At 41.9% G+C, this 20,547-nt stretch overlaps 1 protein-coding gene across 3 annotated transcripts in view; it reads left to right on the forward strand.

Moving 5' to 3' along the window:
* The first annotated feature begins 6,246 nt into the window (after positions 1-6,246).
* LOC117508439 (alpha-2-macroglobulin) overlaps positions 6,247-20,547 on the forward strand; it is a 93,876-nt gene continuing 79,575 nt past the window's right edge. For all 3 annotated transcript variants that reach the window (XM_034168202.1, XM_034168203.1, XM_034168204.1), the window contains exons 1-2: positions 6,247-6,432; positions 10,125-10,308. In XM_034168202.1, coding sequence (XP_034024093.1) covers positions 6,350-6,432; positions 10,125-10,308 — 267 coding nt within the window. In that variant the 5' untranslated portion in view covers positions 6,247-6,349. The remainder of the gene's footprint in view (positions 6,433-10,124; positions 10,309-20,547) is intronic.

Below are 20,547 nucleotides of genomic sequence, written 5' to 3' on the forward strand. Positions count from 1 at the left end.
CTTTGGCAAATTGTAACCTCTTCTGCACGTCTTTTATTTAACAGCCGAATTTCTCCGCACGTCTGTCTCAATGTGCCGAAAAAGTGCTGATGTCCACGTCTTCTGCAATTTCTGTGGAAGTCAGACGATGTCCCGGATCAACAAAGCCTTCACTTTGGAAATGAACGGCACATTCCACTGTTACAGGAGTTTTTGTCATGGAAAGAGGAGCGGAGAAATTCGCGCGTCGGGACGGAGCCGCATGGCGCAAAGAAACGCCGTGATGAAGCCTCACAGGACATGTTCTGGCATGTCCAGCTCATTCACAATTTCTCAGATAGTCACAAGACTGAAAAGCCACCGAAAGCTGTCTGAAAGCCATCTGAAAGCCATCCTGTGAGACCAACATGGAGGTGCTTTTGTCTGCGCCATGAGCGGCTCTGTGGTGCATCCCTCCGCTTCTCTTTCCATGACAAAAACTCCTGTAACAGTGGAATGTGCTGAAAAAGTGGTGATGTCCACATCTTCTGCCATTTCTGTGGAAGTCAGACGACGTCCCGGATCAACAAAGCCTTCACTTTGGAAATGATCTGGTTGTTTCAGCAGGGTTTCAGCCTGTCAATCGGCGCTCGGAGTGTGCCGTGCTCTCAGACGCTGTGGGCGGTCTTTAAACCGGCTGGAGCACTCCTTAATCTGTGTGATCCCCATAAAATTGTCCCTAAAAGCGATCTGAATTTTCCGAATGGTGTCCACCTGGAGGTCTCTCACAGTTTCTGGAAAAATTTGATGCAGCAAAGCTCCAAATCGTTCAGACATTTTATTCGCAATAAAAATCCGATGAGAGGGGTGGACCACTGCTCACACAAAGCCTGCTCACAGGCGAATGACGCAACCGACAGGCGTGAAAAAACACATGCATGCACACGAAGGTTCAAGCTTGGCTGATGCAATCACACGTGATTCAAATCCATATGGTTTTTGCAAAAAATAAAAAGGTCGGCTACTTTTCTAACAGACCTCGTACCATTTCATAACTGTACGTCTCTGACCATGGGTCATCTACAGAGCAACAGACGGATCATACTTGTTTTGTCCGCTCCATAAGAGGGATTCAGTAATATGCGGTGTTTTTATGGTGTGTGGGTTTTTTTTTTAATACGTTTATCTCTTTGTTGATGTTAGGCATTTTACGCACCTTTATAGGACAGCGATGGTAATGCAGTGGTAAAGTTTTTGGCTGGCAATCATAGCTTTTGTAAATTGCAGGTTCGAATCCCGTGGGTGGCATGTATTTTTTTTTCACCACAGCAGCTGTATGATGTGGTTACACATGCTCCAGCCGCTTGCACTGTGTTCCCACTGTGTGTTATATGAGCACCCCTCCCAACCCATGGACTACTAGGTATGCTGATGTAATAATCATAAAAGAATATGAATACCTGACAAAACTGTCCACTTCATTATAGGCACACCTTGCTGGTGCTGGAGTCTCTTTTGTCTTCAGAACTAATTTAACTGCCATGATTCTTCGTGGCATAACTTCAACAAGGGGCTGGAAACATTCCCCAGACATTTCAGTCCACACGGACATTACGCCGTCAGTTGCTGCTTACACAATTACACCAACAACAGCCTGAATTGTTGATGCAAGGGGGGACGAATCAGTGCTTTCAAGCTGTTATAATAATTCATGAGTTCTGTAATTCAGCTTTTGGGAAGTGAAGCCCCCTGGGTAAAGGGAGGGATTGCATTTACGGCCATCTCCCCTTACCAGTTTTTGGCCCTGATTTCCATACTGAAGTCGTAGCCAGAATTTGTATGTAATCAGAGCTCCTTTTGTTACCTTCTATTTTATAACAGATTAGAGATGATTGTCACAGATTACTGCCAGTTACACCTGATTGTGTACAATTCCCATAAAATGATTTTTTTGGTGCATGTCCATGAGTAAAACAATGTTTCCTCTTCCAGCATTTCCCCCACACTTCCAAAAAGCTAAAATTTTTCTGTTAAAAATCTCAAAAATGCCATTGGTTGAAGAGTACGACATGCTTTTCACGGGTTTCATGTTGTAGACAAGGATCAGAAGGAGGCTTCAGCTTAGAGAACAAGAGGTCCTGATTACTGCATATTGTACTCCATTGTCAACTTTCACCTACTTTTACACAAGACTGCAATTGATCTGTACCAATTAGATGCACTTTTTTAAAATCACAATTTATGCTGATGTCACAAATGCTTTAAATGTTAAATATAACACAATCCTAAAATACCCTCGGGCCGTATGAGCCTTGTCTTCTTCATAATTTGCAGTTGTTAAATTAATTTTTAAGATCCTATTGTCTTAATTACAATTTGTAAATGTTCAATAAAGCCCCTCAATCAATAAATTAATCACAAACAATATTAAAGTTTAAATGCTGTCTGCAGGAGGATGTGTGTGTGTACCTGAGCTTTTGACAAGATCCGAAGTTAGCTAGGGTAAAAATTTTCCCAATCACTCACAATGTTCTGAAATGCTAGTTTTATCACTGATTACACCTGATTTGAAGCATCCAACTTTTTATTTTTACCCAAGGCCATCAAATATGGCCATCAGGTATTGCGAAGCCTTTGCGTCCGCCCTTCTCTCCGTCCGTCCATCTGTTTGCAACATAAGTCCAGTTCTATTTCTGCCAGAGTCTTCAAATTCACAGGGAATATTCTTGGGACACAGACCTTGGACAAGTTCAAAGATGGCAAACCTTGACCTATTTTAAGAGGTTAAAATGTCACATTCTGTTTCAGTCTGTTCTGGGTTTTTTTGTTTTTTTTTAATGTCAGGGGAGACAGCCAATCAGAGTAGAGCTGCACCGTGACATCAGTGGCTGGTCTTTCCAAAACCACTTTGTTTTGTGTGTTTATATACGCTTTTAATATATTACGTAAAAATAAACACTTCTAAAACTGGAAACTGTTTTTCAAACCTAATAACACCTCTGAACTGATTTATAAGACTTTTCTCTGACAGCACGGTGACGTCACAGACTGGTCTAGCTAGCTGCAAAACTCTGTTTTGTTTGTGTGTAAATATAACCTCTTTGTCATATATTTTGTAAAAGCTAGCAAGAAATATAAATATAACACTTCTAGAACTGAAAACGCTGTTTTTGTAACCTGATAACACCTCTGGAGTGATTTTTAAGACATTTCATGGACGTCAGCGTGCATGCTAACTTCTGCTAACTCAAGTTAACTTCTGTTCTTGTCAAAAGCTCATGTACACACACACGCACACACTCCTGCAGATGCTGTTAAATGATCGATTGATCAAGGGGCTTTATGAACAAGTACAAATTGTACGTAAGACAATAGGATCTTAATAATTAATTAAATAACTGCAAATTATAAAGAAGACAATGCTCATACGGCTGAGGGTATTTTGGCTTTGTGTTATATTGCATTTTTTGTCCAAAATGTGTAGACAATCAGGAATAAAATCCCAGTTATAGGAGACAGGTTTTAGTTGCACTCTGGACGGCTTCAAGTCAGATGCAGAGGTTGCTAATGTACTTAATAATTTTTATAATCATTTTTACACTATTTATTTTAGTGATGAAATTCAGGAATTGAGTCAAAACTTTGCAGATAATCAACATTTTGACATAAATCAAAAGGCCTTTCTGTCAGTAACAGTGAACAAACGTTATGGACCAGACAATATTCATGCTCATCTATGGAAATTCTGTGCAAAAGAACTGAGTCCTAGTATTCCACTTTATTTTTAATGAGTCTTAGCAGGCACACCATGTACCTGAGGCGGAGAATGATGTTGTGGTAGTTCCTGTTTCTAAATCCAGTTATACCAAAAACTCAGTGGTTTCAGGCCAGTGGCCCTAACATTTACTGCAATGAAAACCTCTGAAAAACCTGTCAGGTCACATATCTTTAGACAAACTGACCACGCAATAGATCCCATACAGTTTACAAAGTCTGTTCATTTGAGGCGATCTGAAAAAGGTGCCTGTTTAGAAATGAGTAGGATAAATCAAAGAATAAAACAGATTCTGCATTTTCATGTAACAGTCTGGAATGGTATCCCTACTTGGTTGCAGTTGATTAGCAACAAGACAAGTTTTAAAAGACAGTTAAAGTCATTTTTTATTTAACTAAGGGAAGAGAAACTCAACCCTTTTATTTGTTTTTAATGTGATCTTTAGTCCAAAACCTAGCTTATCTTCTACTCCATTGTTTTCGAGTCCAAATCTCGGTGCTAAATTTGCTAAATTTGTTGTCGTCAGCACTTCTATAGAAATACAGCTTGTACTTTTTAAAATGTATTAAGATCTTGGGCTTCAGACCAGAAGGTCCTCGATTCAAGCCCCAGCCTGACCAGAAAGTCACTAAGGGCTCGTGGGCAAGGTCCTGAATCCCCAAGTTGCTCCCAGTCTGTAGTGAGCGGCTTGCATGGCAGCACCCTGACATCAGTGTGTGAGCATGTTTATATGAATGAGTGAATATGAGACATCATTGTACAGTAGTGTTCAGAATAATAGTAGTGCTATATGACTAAAAAGATTAATCCAGGTTTTGAGTATATTTCTTATTGTTACATGGGAAACAAGGTACCAGGAGATTCAGTAGATTCTCACAAATCCAACAAGACCAAGCATTCATGATATGCACACTCTTAAGGCTATGAAATTGGGCTATTAGTAAAAAAAAAGTAGAAAAGGGGGTGTTCACAGTAATAGTAGCATCTGCTGTTGACGCTACAAACTCAAAACTATGATGTTCAAACTGCTTTTTCAGCAATCCTGTGAATCACTAAACTAGTATTTAGTTGTATAACCACAGTTTTTCATGATTTCTTCACATCTGCGAGGCATTAATTTTGTTGGTTTGGAACCAAGATTTTGCTCATTTACTAGTGTGCTTGGGATCATTGTCTTGTTGAAACACCCATTTCAAGGGCATGTCCTCTTCAGCATAAGACAACATGACCTCTTCAAGTATTTTGACATATCGAAACTGATCCATGATACCTGGTATGCGATATATAGGCCCAACACCATAGTAGGAGAAACATGCCCATATCATGATGCTTGCACCACCATGCTTCACTGTCTTCACTGTGAACTGTGGCTTGAATTCAGAGTTTGGGGGTCATCTCACAAACTGTCTGCTGCCCTTGGACCCAAAAAGAACAATTTTACTCTCATCAGTCCACAAAAAATTCCTTAATTTCTCTTTAGGCCAGTTGATGTGTTCTTTGGCAAATTGTAACCTCTTCTGCACACGTCTTTTATTTAACAGAGAGACTTTGCAAATAAATTAGCTTCACACATGTCTTCTAACTGTCACAGCACTTACAGGTAACTCCAGACTGTCTTTGATCATCCTGGAGCTGATCAATGGGTGAGCCAATTCTGGTTATTCTTCTATCCATTTTGATGGTTGTTTTCCCGTTTTCTTTCCCACGTCTCTAGTTTTTTTTTTTTTTGTCCATTTTAAAGCATTGGAGATCATTGTAAATGAACAGCCTATAATTTTTTGCACCTGCGTATAAGTTTTCCCCTCTCCAATCAACTTTTTAATCAAACTATGCTGTTCTTCTGAACAATGTCTTGAACGTCCCATTTTCCTCAGGCTTTCAAAGAGAAAAGCATGTTCAACAGGTGCTGGCTTCATCCTTAAATAGGGGACACCTGATTCACACCTGTTTGTTCCACAAAATTGACGAACTCACTAACTGAATGCCACACTACTATTATTGTGAACACCCCCTTTTCTACTGTTTTTTTACTAATAGCCCAATTTCATAGCCTTAAGAGTGTGCATATCATGAATGCTTGGTCTTGTTGGATTTGTGAGAATCTACTGAATCTACTGGTACCTTGTTTCCCATGTAACAATAAGAAATATACTCAAAACCTGGATTAATCTTTTTAGTCACATAGCACTACTATTATTCTGAACACTACTGTATCTATCTATCATCTGGAATTATTCTAGCAACCACAGCTGCCAGTATTTTTCCGTAAAGACTCGTTTTTTTTAACTTTTTTTTTTTTTTTTAAGTCTGTTGCTTGTTCTACCTGTCGTGCAGTGGCTTCTGATTTTTTTTTTTTTTCTTTTTTTTTTTTTTGGAGGGGGTGGCGGGGGCGGGGCAGCTCTGTGATTCAGATTTTGGAAAGTGAAGGCCCTTCGGGGAAAAGGCAGGATGCTGCGGAGGATTGGGGGAGTGACTCGGGGGCAGGAGGAGGAGGTGCTCTGGGGGTATAAATAGTGAACCTTCCCCACCTCCGTCCCGTTGGAGGAACTTTGCGTCCTGCAGCAGACTGACCCTCCAGCTCGTTTGGTACTTCCTGTCCCGGCGCGTCCTGCAGACATGGCATCTGTCCTGCAGCTGCTCGCTCTCATAGTCGCAGCCGCTCTCGTGCAAACCGCGACGTCTGTCCACCTCAATGACACGTGAGTACCGCAAGTTTTTCTTGCAGGGATCATTTCCTGATGAGAAAAGTTTGGTTTGTGCGTCACGGCTGCGCAGCCGCCGAGTCACCTGGTCGTGATGCACTCAGCAAACAGGTACTTTGATGTATGTTATCAGTGAGTCCAGTGGATGTCCCCAGGACACTGTTACACAATTTGGACAAGAAAAATGCTGAATGTCAGGATCACTTTTAATCATTTCCAGGACCTCAGATTTATCTCGTGATCCTTTGCTGATAAAAACTACCAGATTTTCTCAAGTTGTACACTGCCAAAAAAAGGGGTGTCTAAAAACAAGATTAAAAACCCTAAATCTGAGAGAAATGATCTTGCTGCATAGACAGTTCATTTCACTTGACAAGATGTGTTGAATTAAAGTTTGTTAAAATTAGAAATAAGCATGTCAAACACTTAAAATAAGAAATGTATCCTTAAAACAAGATAAATACCAAGATAAAAAATAATTTAGAAATGCTAGATAATTTATCTTGTTTTATGGGTTAATTTCTTATTTTAAGTGTTTGACATGCTTATCTCTAGATTTGACAATCTTAATTTATGACATCTTGTCAAGATCTGTCCATGCAGCAACATCATTTCCCTCAGATTTAGTGTTTTTATCTTGGTTTTAGACACCCCTTTCTGAAAGGCAGGTGACAGGATTTATATTTGGTGATGCTGCTTCACTACTGGCACCCACAACATCAGCAGTCTCAACACAATTACCAAAAGGTCAATTAAATATGTACCTTCTGTCTCCCTGTGAGCAGCAGGCCTGTCGATGCCAAAAAGCACCAGCCACATATCAGCGGCGCTACTGAGTCCACGGTGCTACAATCCTATATGGATGAGAAACTTCTTAAACTAGATGGACATTCATCAGAGTGCATTTTGTGGTGCAGGATAGAACCTATATTTCAAATTTCATGAGTACAGCACTCTTTTTCAAAATCTCATCATTCCAATTTAAATGTCTCCGGCTGTCCCTTTATTAGCATCTGCCCCAGAATATAATGGAATCCATTCCAGACCAGAAGCAACATTTTAGGCAAGTTTTGGAAGAACATGTTCTTGTAAAACTGTGCTGCATCATGCAAGTCATATACCAGAGTTTAGAGATGGTTGTATCTGTTTGCCTTTACAATTCCACAGTACATTGACAGTGTACACAGAAGGGCAAAATAATGTGAATAAGTAAATGCAGCCTCTAATATAACACATGTAGACCATCACTTTTACATCCAGTTTTCTTCAGACAAGTTAGGGGATGGATACATGAACATTTCCAAAACACTGATTATGTCTTGGACTTCATTTACCTCCATTATTAAGAAATACAAACAGTATGGTACTGTGTAGTAAATCTGTCCAGAGGCATCATTTCCCAGAAACTGAGTGAGTGTGCAAGAAGGTGACTAGTGATGGAAGCCATCAAGATGACAAGACAACCCTGAAGATGTTATCGGGTTCTGTGCCTCACATTGAGAAATTGTGCATAGTGCAAGTTTTGCATTTTACTTCACCAGTTATCGAGCGTCATAATGGTGTTGAGCAGAGAAGGATATTCAGAGAACTGTACAGATCAGATTGTGTCTCTCATGTGCTTTCTGGAAAACATACCTGAGAAAATACTCTGTGCCATTTCTGAAGGTGGGTAACTGGTGAAGTAAAATGCAAAACTTGCACTATGCACAATTTCTCCAGTCACAGACACAGAAGTCAATAACATCTTCAGGGTTGTCTTGTCATCTTGGTAGCTTTCCTCACTACTTACCTTTGTGTGCAGTGGTTTTGAAGCTCAAATATGCCAGTTTTAGATGTCACTATCATCTGTCCTTAACTCCACCAAACCATTAATTAGTAAAGAAGTGGAGTTTGGGCAAGTCCGATGTAACCTTGGTAGGATGAATGAAGCCTGAATGCATCTGCCATCCTGGAGTTCCCAAACAAGCTAAGGCTCACAGGCTAACTGTGGTTTGGGTGTTTTTCTTAAAATCATATGTTTTCAGACTGGGCAGTGGTTTTCATAGCGGGTGGCTTAGGGTGGGTTTAACAAAGTCTGGCTAGCATATTGCCTCAATAACAGTTGCACCATCAGTGGACCTAATGCCACCAAGCTATCGATACCTGCTAACAGTGCTAATATAAAAACTGAATATGAATGAAAATTACACTTAATGGAAATACTGGAGGATGGACTTCTTAGATGGTGGGTTAGTATAATTACCCACACAGCAAGCCATATTATGTAAGATATTTTTATTAAAATACTCAACAAGGGCAAAAAGTCAGGTTGACAGCAGATAGCCGCCACTGTAGCAGGACATATCAAGGTTGTGGTGATGGTGAGGTGGTTGCACAACTGCTTTGATTCCCCTGTAAGCAGGCTGAAGGTCACTAGACCACAGATGGTGAGTCACCCAATTACATTCTTCAAATAAATACCTGCTAATCTACCCTCAGGGCCACCACAATCCACTTTCTCAGCTCTTTATACAGACTGGACTTTGCATCAAACTGTACACTATAACACCTCTTGATGATTTTCAGAGTGTTGGTCAGATATGAAACACCTCCTTCTTTGAATACTGGAGACTCCAATTTGGGTCACCATTTTTAGGTCCTCCAGCCAGATTACATACATACAGACTGGTCTTGAAGACAAATCAGATTTAATCTTGGACACTGATCCAAGGGCAGGCAATTCTACCTGCTCAGAGTACTTGATCAAAGATGCCAAATAATTAAATTCTCTCCATCAAAATGCTGTGATCAACAGTGTCAAATAATAATAACAATGACATTGAATCATCTTCATTAGCTAGCAACTAAATATACACCACTTTAGGGGGTGCAGTTTCTGTGGAATAACATGACCCAAATGCTAACTGTGAAGATTCAGAAATTTACAGGCAAACTGTCTATGGTGCAAATTTGGTGAGAATCCGTGAAGTATTTTTGACATAATCCATCAAAGCCTATATAATGTGAAACTTGGTCCAGAATCCGGATCCGGGTCACTTCCAAAATTTAATGGAGTCTTTCATGGCCTAATATCTGTCTGTTGTGAGAATTTAGTTAAAATCTGTGCAGTAGTAATAGTAGTAGTAATAGTAGTAATCCTGCTAACAGACAGACAGAAAGATAAATAAATAAACCTTGATGATTTTCTTATGTCCTTGGCCGACGTAATTACAAAATGATCTGTTGTTTACTAGCATTCCTAGATCCAAACTAGGTTTCTGCAAAAGAGGTTTTACTGCATCAGTTTTAAAGCAAACAGGACAAATTCCAGTGGTAAGCAATAAGTTTGAACAGAGAAAGGCCTAATATTGGCCACAGATTACTCATTAAGCCTTTTTGGCAATGGATCAATACAGCAAGTTGTAGATTTTGCACCATCACATATAGATTTGAGAAATAGACGCTGTCAAAGTCAGACAAAAACTTTTCTGAATTATAATGCTTAAACAAGAACAACGTAATGTTAAACATGAGTCAAAATTACATCTTGTAATGTTAAAATATCTATTAACGCTGTTTGTTGAGTTCTGAATACTTGTGTCTACTTAACATTTTGTCTGGTGGTGTGGAATATTTTTTTTTATTTTTATTTTTTCTTTGAAGTGTGTCACCCCAGACCTAACTGTATATTGTCCCTTCTCTATCTGCAGCATTTTTGCAGTCACAGTGAGTTCACAGATGATAGGGGGGAACCAAGAGACCCTGTGCGCTCATATCAACAACCCCACAGAAGCAGTTACTCTGACTGTCACTGTTAATATGAACTCTGGCAACACCACCATACTGGAGGAGGAGAACATCAAACAGGACTTTTACCGCTGCATAACCTTCCAGGTCTGACTCCTACGTGTGTACACTAACCTGGCAAACATTAATGTTCAAATCAATAACTTGTTTTTTTAACTGTTGGTTTTTGGGTTCAGTGGGCTCAGATGCACAGTATAGAAACAAATTAATCCTCTCTACATCTGAACATATTTAATCATTTTCTGCCTTTACTTTTTTTTTTTTTTTGGGTTGCCCTTTGTTCGGAATCAATAGTATTGAGTCGAGTAGATAGTCTGTGTCTTTGTGATAATGTGAGCACTCGTACAGAAAGTAACAGTCAGCTGATTTGCTGCAGTAAGATATCCACTGAGAACACAGGAATTTAGTTAAAGCCCCTTTTACACCGGGCCAACATACAGTTGGATATGCTGTGCATCGCGTAACGTGACTCCACAAATTTGCGTCCATCACCAGGCGAGGGACGTGCCGCCATCGCCTGGTGTGTCGCTCTACTTGAGCCACATTCACACCGGATGCCACACGACACCACAAATTCATCATTTGCTGCAGGAGCTGCGTCTGGATGACGGCCGCTTTCAGCGGTACTTCCACCTCTCCAAGACCCAGTTTGAGGACCTCCTGTCCTGTTCGCATGTGCACATGTGAACAAAGGAAAAAAAAAAAAACTGGCTGCTGCTGCAGTTCATCGCTCTCCCCTCCTCAAACTCTGTCATAATTGTGTTAAATAAAGGACAAAAGGGACATAAGTCCTGCTCACAGGCTGATTGCCAGAGACAGGACATGTCCACATCAAGTATTGACTCCCGACATCTCCACGTCACTACATATCCAGTCCCTGATTGGTCATCAAGGCGCGACAAGACGAAAAAGTTCAGATTTTTCAACTTGGTTTAGAGGGCGACGCGATGCGTTGCAACGCAATATTGCACCACAAACGTGCCAATCGCTCAAAATTGCTTTATTCGCGTCCATCACATTGCATGGCTTGGACTTTTGTGGCGCCACAATGCGTCCTTCCATAGGGATTACATGGCAACCTCTCGCCGCTGTCACTCGCGTGGCGTCCGGTGTGAACGCGGCATTACCAACAGCTGCTGTTCATGTGTCCAAACATGCTAAGGCTAACAACAAACATGCTAAGGCTAACAACATTTAATATGTTCTCTAAAATGTCCAACCTTCCATTTTCGAAACCTGCTTATTCTATAGGGTCATTGGGGGGTGTGGAACCTATCCCTACAGCCAGCTTAGAGTCACCAGTTTGATTAACCTGCATGTACTTTGAAGTTGGAGGAAGCTAGAACACCCAGAGGGAACCCACGCAAACATGGAGAGAACATGCAAATTCCACACAGAAAGAACCAGTTTCTAATTTAACTGTGGACTTTTTTGCTGCAAGGCAACAGCGCTAACAACTAAGAACACTGTGCTGTCCTTTCACAAATGCAGACTGTCAGTTGACAAGTGTACAATAGCAAAGGAAACATTCCTATTATAAATAGCAGTAAATTGCATATCTGAAATATAGTAATTCCCAGAAACTACTAATCTAATCCAGGAATAAATTGTATACATTTAAGAAAAGATATAACATAATATGTATAATTGCAACCATGATATTTCTGGCAATAACACTTGCAGTAATGCTCCTTTAACTAATTCTGACATCATGACAAACCCAACTTGTCCAGTCAATACCACGATGTCAGTACATCAGCAGCCCTTTATAGAGCTCTGAAGTGATGATGTCACAGCCCTTTGACAACCTCTGGGCTGGTTTTACACAAACAATTATGAGGTAAAAATGAATGCCATCTCAATAGCCTTGTTAGCATCCTGCTTTTATGATGAGCCAAAACCTCTACAGTGAGGGCAACCCACTACAAATCTGATCAGGTAGAGAGGTATGATTATTATCCAGGTGACTGTGAGGAATTGTGCAAGCTAGCATGATAGAAAGAAGTGACAATCATTCTCTCCTCATGTCTGTGTTGTTCTGAGTTTCATGTTATTGATTTAAATAATTCTGTATTTATATTCACAATCTGTAAATCATACACAATGAGTGAGTAGACTGACTGCGTGGTGACAGCATCCACAGTCAGAGCTCTACTATAAAAATAGCATATGGAGTAGTACATAAGACCAGCGTAATACTGGCATAGAAAGCTTTGTGAATAGCAGCAGAGTTTGCAAGCGCTCTGGGCGTGAACTGAAATGATATTCCATCATCAAAAGTATGATCGATACATTTCATATACAATGCCCTTCAAAAGTATTGGGCTGCTTGATATGACACACATTTTAATTTGTTTAGGCCATTTCAAATACAAAATGTAAACCAGGCTTCACAATTCTAAAATTATCTTCCTTAAACTAAAACTCAAGGGAATCTCACTCATCTTCAATTTCTTATCCGGGATTGGGTGGCGGGGGCAACAGCTCCAGCAGGGGACTCCAAACTTCTCTTTCCTGGGCCATATTAACCACCTCTGCCTAGGGGATCCCAAGGTGTTCCCAGGCCAGTGTGGAGATATAATCTCTCCATCTAGTCCTGGGTCTTCCCCGGGTCTCCTCCCAGGTGGACGTGCCTAGAACACCTCCCTAGGGAGGCGCCCAGGAGGCATCCTTACCAGATGCCTGAACCTCCTCAGCTGGCTCCTTTCAACGTGAAGGAGCAGCAGCTCTACTCCGAGCTTCTCACCCTATCTCTAAGGGAGACACCAGCCACCCTCCTGAGGAAGCCCATTTTGGTCGCTTGTACCCGTGATCTAGTGCTTTCAGTCATGACCCAACCCTCATGACCATAGGTAAGAGAGGGACGAAGATTGACCAGCAGATCGAGAGCTTGACCTTTTGGCTCAGCTCCCTTTTCATCACAACAGTACAGTACAGTGAATGCAACACCGCCCTGATTCTCCAGCCAATCTCATGCACCATTGTCCCCTTGCTCGTGAAAAAGACCCCTGGGTACTTGAACTCCTTCACTTGGGGCAAGTCCACATTCTCTATCCGGTCAGTTGTTCCACAACTAGGACAGAACCAGCATTTTTCCTCTTCAGTCAGAGGTTCGACGATCGGCCGAACCCTCCTTTCCAGCACCCTGGAGTAGACTTTATTAGGGAGGCTGAGTAGTGTGATGCCTCTGTAATTGGCACACACTCTCTGGTCCCCCTTTTCAAATATGGGCACCACCACCCCAGTTTGCCACTCCTTAGGCACTGTCCCAGACCTCAACGCAATGTTGACGAGACGTCTCATCCAAGACGATCCCTCCACACCCAGAGCCTTCAGCATTTCTGGACAAATCTCATCAACCCCCTGGGCCTTGCCACAGTGGACTTGTATGACTACCTCAGCGACTTCCACCAGGGAAATTGATGATGATCCCCCCATCAGCTGCCAGCTCTGCCCGTACTATAGAGGGAAGTCCAGTCTGATGCAGGAGTTCCTCACAGTGTTCCTTCCACCACCAGATTGCATCCTCATTTGAAGTCAACAGAGTCCCATCCTTACTGTAGACAGTTTGGATGGTTCCCTTTTTTCCCCTCCTGAGGTGCCAAGATAACATATCCTGGAAGGATTCCTTCTTCAGTCAGAAGTCTTCCGTGACTACCGGTGTCCAATACAGCGTTTGAGGGCTGCTGCCCCTTGATGCACCTAATACCTTTAGGGCACAGCTCCCCACTGCAGCTTCAGCAATGGAAGCTTTGAACATTGCCCATTCTAGTTCAATACCCCCAACCTCCACAGGGATGCTAGAAAAGCTCAGCCGGAAGTGTGAGTTGAAGATCTGTCAGACAGTGGGCTCTTCCAGACATTCCCAGTTCACCCACACTATCAGTTTGGGCTTACAAGGTCGGTCCAAAGTCCTCCCCCACCCTCTGATCCAGTTCACCACCAGATGGTGATCAGTTGACAGCTTGGCCCCTCTCTTCACCCGAGTGTTCAGAACATGCAGCCTCAGATCAGATGATATGATCACAAAATCGATCATTGATCTTCAGCCTAGGGTGCTCTGGTACCATGCACACTTATGAGCATCCTTGTGATTGAACATGGTGTTCGTTATGGACAGTCCATGACTATCGCAGAAGACCAATAACAAACGACTGCTCAGGTTTAGATCAGCGAAGCTGTTCCTCCCAATCACACCTCTCCAGGGGTCTAATGGATAAATACTTGCATGGATTTCCCACTGAAACATGGCGTAAGCCAAAACCCAGAAACTGGCGTAAGCACAAAAATATTCAGATGTATCAAAGTGTGCGTAAGCAGAGATTCAATCACATTCCGGTTTCTACATCCTACTAAACATGGAGCTGAGCGCATATGCACACACACCAACCTCCTCCCTGTCCATGCCCATTTTTAAATATGGAAATCTATTTTAATAGGCCTCCCTGTCTGGAATGATCACTGTGATTTAAAAAAAAAGAAAAAAGTGTGAGAGCCACAGATGAAGTTACGTAAATGAAATTCATGAAGTCATTGAAGTGGAGATGCACAGGGATATCTTATTTGATACTCTGTCAGCCTGAATAAACTAGTCCATTCTCACATGTGTTTCGTGCCCCGTCACAAAAAGCACCCAATTTTCGTGCCCCCCTCACAAGCCATTAGATTAATATACTAGAAGGGGTTAAGGTTAGAAATAGTAAGATAAGAAATGTGTCATGGAAATGTCACTCATTTTGTGACAGGAGCATGAAAAAAAAGGTGTGAGACTGGGTTTCCCCAACCATGCTGTTAGTCAGGATAAATGAGTCATCCGTTGATCGAGGCCACATAGCCACAATGTTAGATGCATTGGTGCATCACATATGATATGTACATTGATGGAATGAAAATGTTTCCTGCTGCGCTTTAATGTTGGAATGTGATGTACCTGGATGACATTCAGATGATTCCATTCCACACAGCTGGCATGGCTCAGCTCAAGGTTGACTGGCACACTCTTGACCAATTGGGGAGCTCCCGCTGGAATGCCCCTGTTGCCAGGAAGCCCATGTGATCAGCACCTGTGTGGGTACAGGCAACCCCTGGCTCCTCTATCTATGCAGATTGTTACATCACTTTTACTCATTGAGACAGCGGTTCATTTTTTAGAGTGTACACACAAACAATAGTCATAGTTTTCCTCCCTGCCACCCGAAGGTGAAGGGTGGCGACCCTCTCATCTATCAGAGTAGCAGCGTTTAAGCCCCGATCACACGGCACTAACGAAGGACACCGAAGCCAAAATGAAACAAGACATCTGGACTTACGAGACATCGTTTAACCATCATCCAGCCTCGTTCCTGTAGCTGGTGCTTCATCAGAATTTTCAAACTGTTGAAAAATGTGAACAAATCCTGACAACATCCTCAGTTCATTTGTATTCTGTTTTGCTTTCTGTCTTGACGGTTTGTCATCGTTTGCATAGTTCCATCCATTGTGTAGCTACCGTCAGCGTTCTGTTTGATTGTCGTCCTACTTCGTCCGACGTCTTGCACGAACATTGACAATATCTGAATGGATCAATAACTAAAGATCCGACAAGCTGAATGTGACTCATCCATGTGTGGGATGAAAAGCAACGTTTTTCATACAGAAACAATAGCAGCAATAATGTTTGATCAACTACTTTAACTATTTACGCACGTTGCAGCCATGTCTGGTTGCAATGTGCATGTGTGAGCATACGCTGTTGTAGTGAAGACAAACCTGTTGTCAAGACAACTACCTCTCGCAGCTGTAAAGCGTCAAGGTCGCTGTTCACTTCATTTTTCTTTTGTTGGTTTCCTTTCGGTCTTTTATGCGCTCTGCACTCGCAGGCTTTTCGGTGATGGGAGAAGTGCAGGCTCATTCATCCACTTTTTCTTGACAATTTGTGGCAACTTTTTTCCTTCGATCAGCTAACACCATGTGACCGTGCCTTTAGCCAGGGACTCATGAGTATCCCACACCCTCCTGGCACCTCAAACCGTGGGCAACTCCAGAGAAGAACAAGGTCCATCCCCTATCAGGGGGAGTGGTTCCAGAGCCGAGGCTGTGCGTGGAAGCAAGGTCCTTCAGATCTAACTGGTAAAACTCCACCGCCCACATAAGCTCTGGCTCATTCCCTCTCAGCGAGGTGATGTTCCACACCCCCATAGCTAGCCTCTGCCACCTGGGTCTGGTCCATCGAGGCCCTCGATATTCACTGCTACCCATGGAACAGTGCACCCGACTCTAGTGATTCCCCATCTCCACCCTGCGGGTGGTGAGCCCACAGGGTGGAGTGTGAAGCCCATGTTGCCTTTTCGGGCTGTGCCTGACTGGGCTCCTTCGCAAGCCTGGCCACCAGGCACTCGCTGACGGGACCTTCATCCAGGCCTGGCTCCAGACGGGGGCCACGGGCTTCCTCCAGGCCGGATCACGTTTCCACTTCCTCATTTTGTCATGGTGTCATTATGAGCCATTCTTAGTTTGACCCCTTGCCTGAGACCAATTTGCCATGGAAGATCCTACCAGGAGCACAAAGGCTTGAGACAACACAGCTCTCAGGTTCATAGGGGCACACAACCCTCTCCACCACAATAAGGTGATTGTTCCTGGAGAGGCAAATCTCTATGTGATATAAATTTATTAAAAATATAAAAGCCAAGATGATGGGCTGCCATAAATAATGGGATGCTTTGGTATAATACCTGTAAATAATCAGTTTTATTGCCAGTTTTCTTCAGACAAGTCAGGGGATGGCTACATAACCATTTCTAAGTCACTGAATATGTCTTGGACTTTATTTACATAAATTATGAAGAAATACAAACAGTATGGCACTCTATGGTAAATCTATGTGGAGTAGACAGTTCTCAAAAACTGAGCGACTGTGCAAGAAGGAGAAGAGTGAGGAAAGACACCCAGACAACTCAGAATATGTTAGAGGCTTCTATGGCTGTGATTGGAGAAATTGTACGTTTTGCATATTGTATCACCGGTTATACAGCTTCATGATGAAGTGGTATAGAGGAGGATTTTCTTAAAAAGGAGACCTGAAAGTTCAGCTACAATTTTCCAGAAGGTACATCTGAGATGCAAGCCTAGATTTGATGTTTTGGTGAAAGAAAATCCTCCTCTGTACCACTTCATCATGAAGCTGTATAACTGGGGATTCAAAGATACTTTGGAGCTCTGTGGATTGTAGCTTTGTTTTTAGTCATATTGTACAATGTACCACCTTCACTCCATATTGCCAGCGATGTGACAACAGTGCTAAGTTCACTTTACTTTAAGCCGTTTGGGTTTACTGTGGATTTTAAACTGAATCTGCTCTCTGGTGGAGGTCAGAGCTCACCCCCTGCCCTGTGCTGTGTCTCTTTCACAGATGTAAGCGTGTTCTCAGTCCCCGTTACGTAACACCACTAAGATTCCAAAGTGAACCCGTGCTTTACAAGTATAACCATACTTTAAAATGGACTTGTCTTCAAATGCTTAAAAATACAGCTGCTATAATTGTTCAGGAAGGTTTGGTTCAACAACAGTCTGAAATAATAATATTAAAAAAAGACCCTGTAAAATTAGAAAATTTGCTTAAATATGACTTAAATCAAGATGTTGATACAGCTGGTGTTCAAGCCACAAATCAATAAATGGATTTTCTTTTCCTCACCCTGCTGCAGATTGTACAATGTACACGTGCATGCTCATCAGCAGGTACAAATCATTATTCTGCTGGCTAAAAAGCCTTTTGTCCTGTTTTCTCCTTTTTTTTTTTTCTAGGGTTTTTTTTGTTTTGTTTTTCTTTTCCTTCCTGCTGTGAAGAGAAATGTGAACATTTTTTGATAGCACAAATTTGTATCTTTAGACCAGCTTGATTTTTGTTTTTTATAGACCCAATAGAAATGGATTTGTTAGCATTTTAATACGAAAAGTATGGCTAAAATAAGTGGAATTATTCTGTTGTATAAAGGGATGACCATGAAGAATAATTTGCACACTTCAGAAACTCTTTTACAAATTGCCCATAGCAAAATACATACAGAAAAAGTCCATCCACAAAAAAACAAAAAACAAACACAAGCTGGAGCGACAATACTTTTACTTAGAGCTGACAGTCGGGGTGCTATATCCCCAGCGTGTAATTAACACGTAAACTAATATTACTGAAATGTTAATTTAAAAAAATTGGATCCACAGTTACATCAAACTCTAAAGAAGTCTTCCTTGACCCTGCTTCTCCACTAGGTCTAATTGAAATGCTTCTTTTATTGGGTCCGGGTGGGGGGGTTTACTCTTGCTTCAGCAAAAAGGTCCTGGGTTCAAGTCCACCAAACCCCAGTTCTTGCATGTTTTCCTCTTGAACCCATTGTTCAGATACTCTGGTTTCTCCCACCTTTGAAAAACATACATATGAGGTTCCTTCTTGATCTAGAGTTGCATCAGAAAGGGTGTCTGGTGTGAGACATATGCCAAATCAATATATGGATCATAAAAATTGGAGTTTCATACCACGAATAGAGATGGATGATTTGCTGAGGTGACTCCCCCCAAATGAACGGGCCTAGCCAAGAGACAGAGGGTGGGGGTGGGGGATCCTGCTAACAGACAAAACGGGCCGTGAACACGTTACCCCTTTGTTAGCACTCAAGCATTCAGTTGTGAAAGGAATGGCTTCAGCATGCACACACACACACACGTTGTTATTAATACATGTGATAAATGCTTTGCATTCAGGGCTACATGTGGTGAATTTAAAATGTTTGGATGATGTAATTTCAGACTTTGGAACTTTGACTTTTGTCCCCAAAAAATGTAGCCACAGATTGTTGAACCAAGGTTATTTTGAGTGCTGACTTTAGTGTCGACAGCTTCCTTCGTTTTCCACACTAACTGGATACTTTCCATTCGGTATGGAAAGGTACAAACTCATGACCTTACTGAAATGTCAGTGACACCAAACAAAAGCACAAGCAGATTTAGCTTTTTTAGACCCCTGCAGCTATATCGTTTGGCTGATAATATTGACCAGTGTGAGCCTTTCATGAACATCTGTTAGTTTTGCTCATTTGAAAATTTTTTATTATACCAAATAAACAGTGCAGAAAAAAACACTTTGGCTGTTGGAAATAGTGTTATTGTGTAGTTTGTCCAGCACAGGGTGCTGTGATGGCATTGTTTATGTACAATGCCGTCAAGCATGGCTGGGATCCCCGTCACTCCATGGTCACATTAGATACAAGAGAGCTACAAGACAATACAGACACATGCAAATACTGAACAAAGTGACACAGCGACTGCCTGTCTGAGTGAAGACAGTGTGACCGCAGCATGACATACATTGGTTGGTTGCTCAAACCATATAATCCAAAATGATGTAATATGCTCCCAGACAGCTGTATTTCTGTATAAATTGAATATGTTTGGCATTTGTTTCTCTTGTAAACTTTAGTGAGAAACAAATACTTTAATATGTCTGTATTGGAAACTTTGTACTCCTATAATATCAATATTGGAATTGTTTTGGCGCTGCTGTTTTCCCTAACTGTGCATGGTCTGCCATCAGCAACTTATCCACCCCCATCTCTTGAAAGTGACCACTTATCTGCCACAGCCAGGTTGAAGCGTGGGCATCCCCTTAGCCCTGTCCAGCTACTGGTGTCTTCAAAACTGATGCACCTAGATGCTGGATCAGGGCCAGAGAAACTTGCCACATAGTCAAAATGTCATAGTTGATGCTTCCTTACAAAAGGAATGACACTTCTCACCTGAGTCTCTCAAAATAACCTCCTGTTTGACCAAAAAAAAAAAATCATTCCAGAGATACTCAAGGATCCCCCGAAGAGACTTGTTTCCAAAAACATGCAGTTGCAACCTGGTCTCATGGCAGGTTGTGCTTCAGCAGCACGAAATATACATTAATCTATTGGTTCGTGATATTGTGACGAAAAGCGCCTTATTTTCATCACGGCAGCACAAATTCATTCTCATTCATTCCGTGATGGCTGCACAAAATTAAAAGTGAAGCAGGAGGGTCGGGTGGTTATGGTTAGGGTGAGGGGAAGGAGTAAGATTAGATTATGGTTAGGGTTGGGGGTGAGAGTAGGGTTAGGAATAGTGAGTTAAAAAAAAGCTTAGTCACGAAAATTTGACTCATTTTGTCATGGGAGCACGGAAAAAAAAAAGTGAGACTGGGCTGGCAGTTGTCACCTTAGGTCACTGGTGGTGAGCATCCAAGTTACATAATCATACAGTAAGACAGGCAGCGCCAGGAACCTAAAAATGTGGCTCTTTATTCTCCTGCAAAGTTCTTCATCGCCTAAT

This window comes from Thalassophryne amazonica, chromosome 4 (assembly GCF_902500255.1).
Source record: "Thalassophryne amazonica chromosome 4, fThaAma1.1, whole genome shotgun sequence".
NCBI lineage: Eukaryota > Metazoa > Chordata > Actinopteri > Batrachoidiformes > Batrachoididae > Thalassophryne > Thalassophryne amazonica.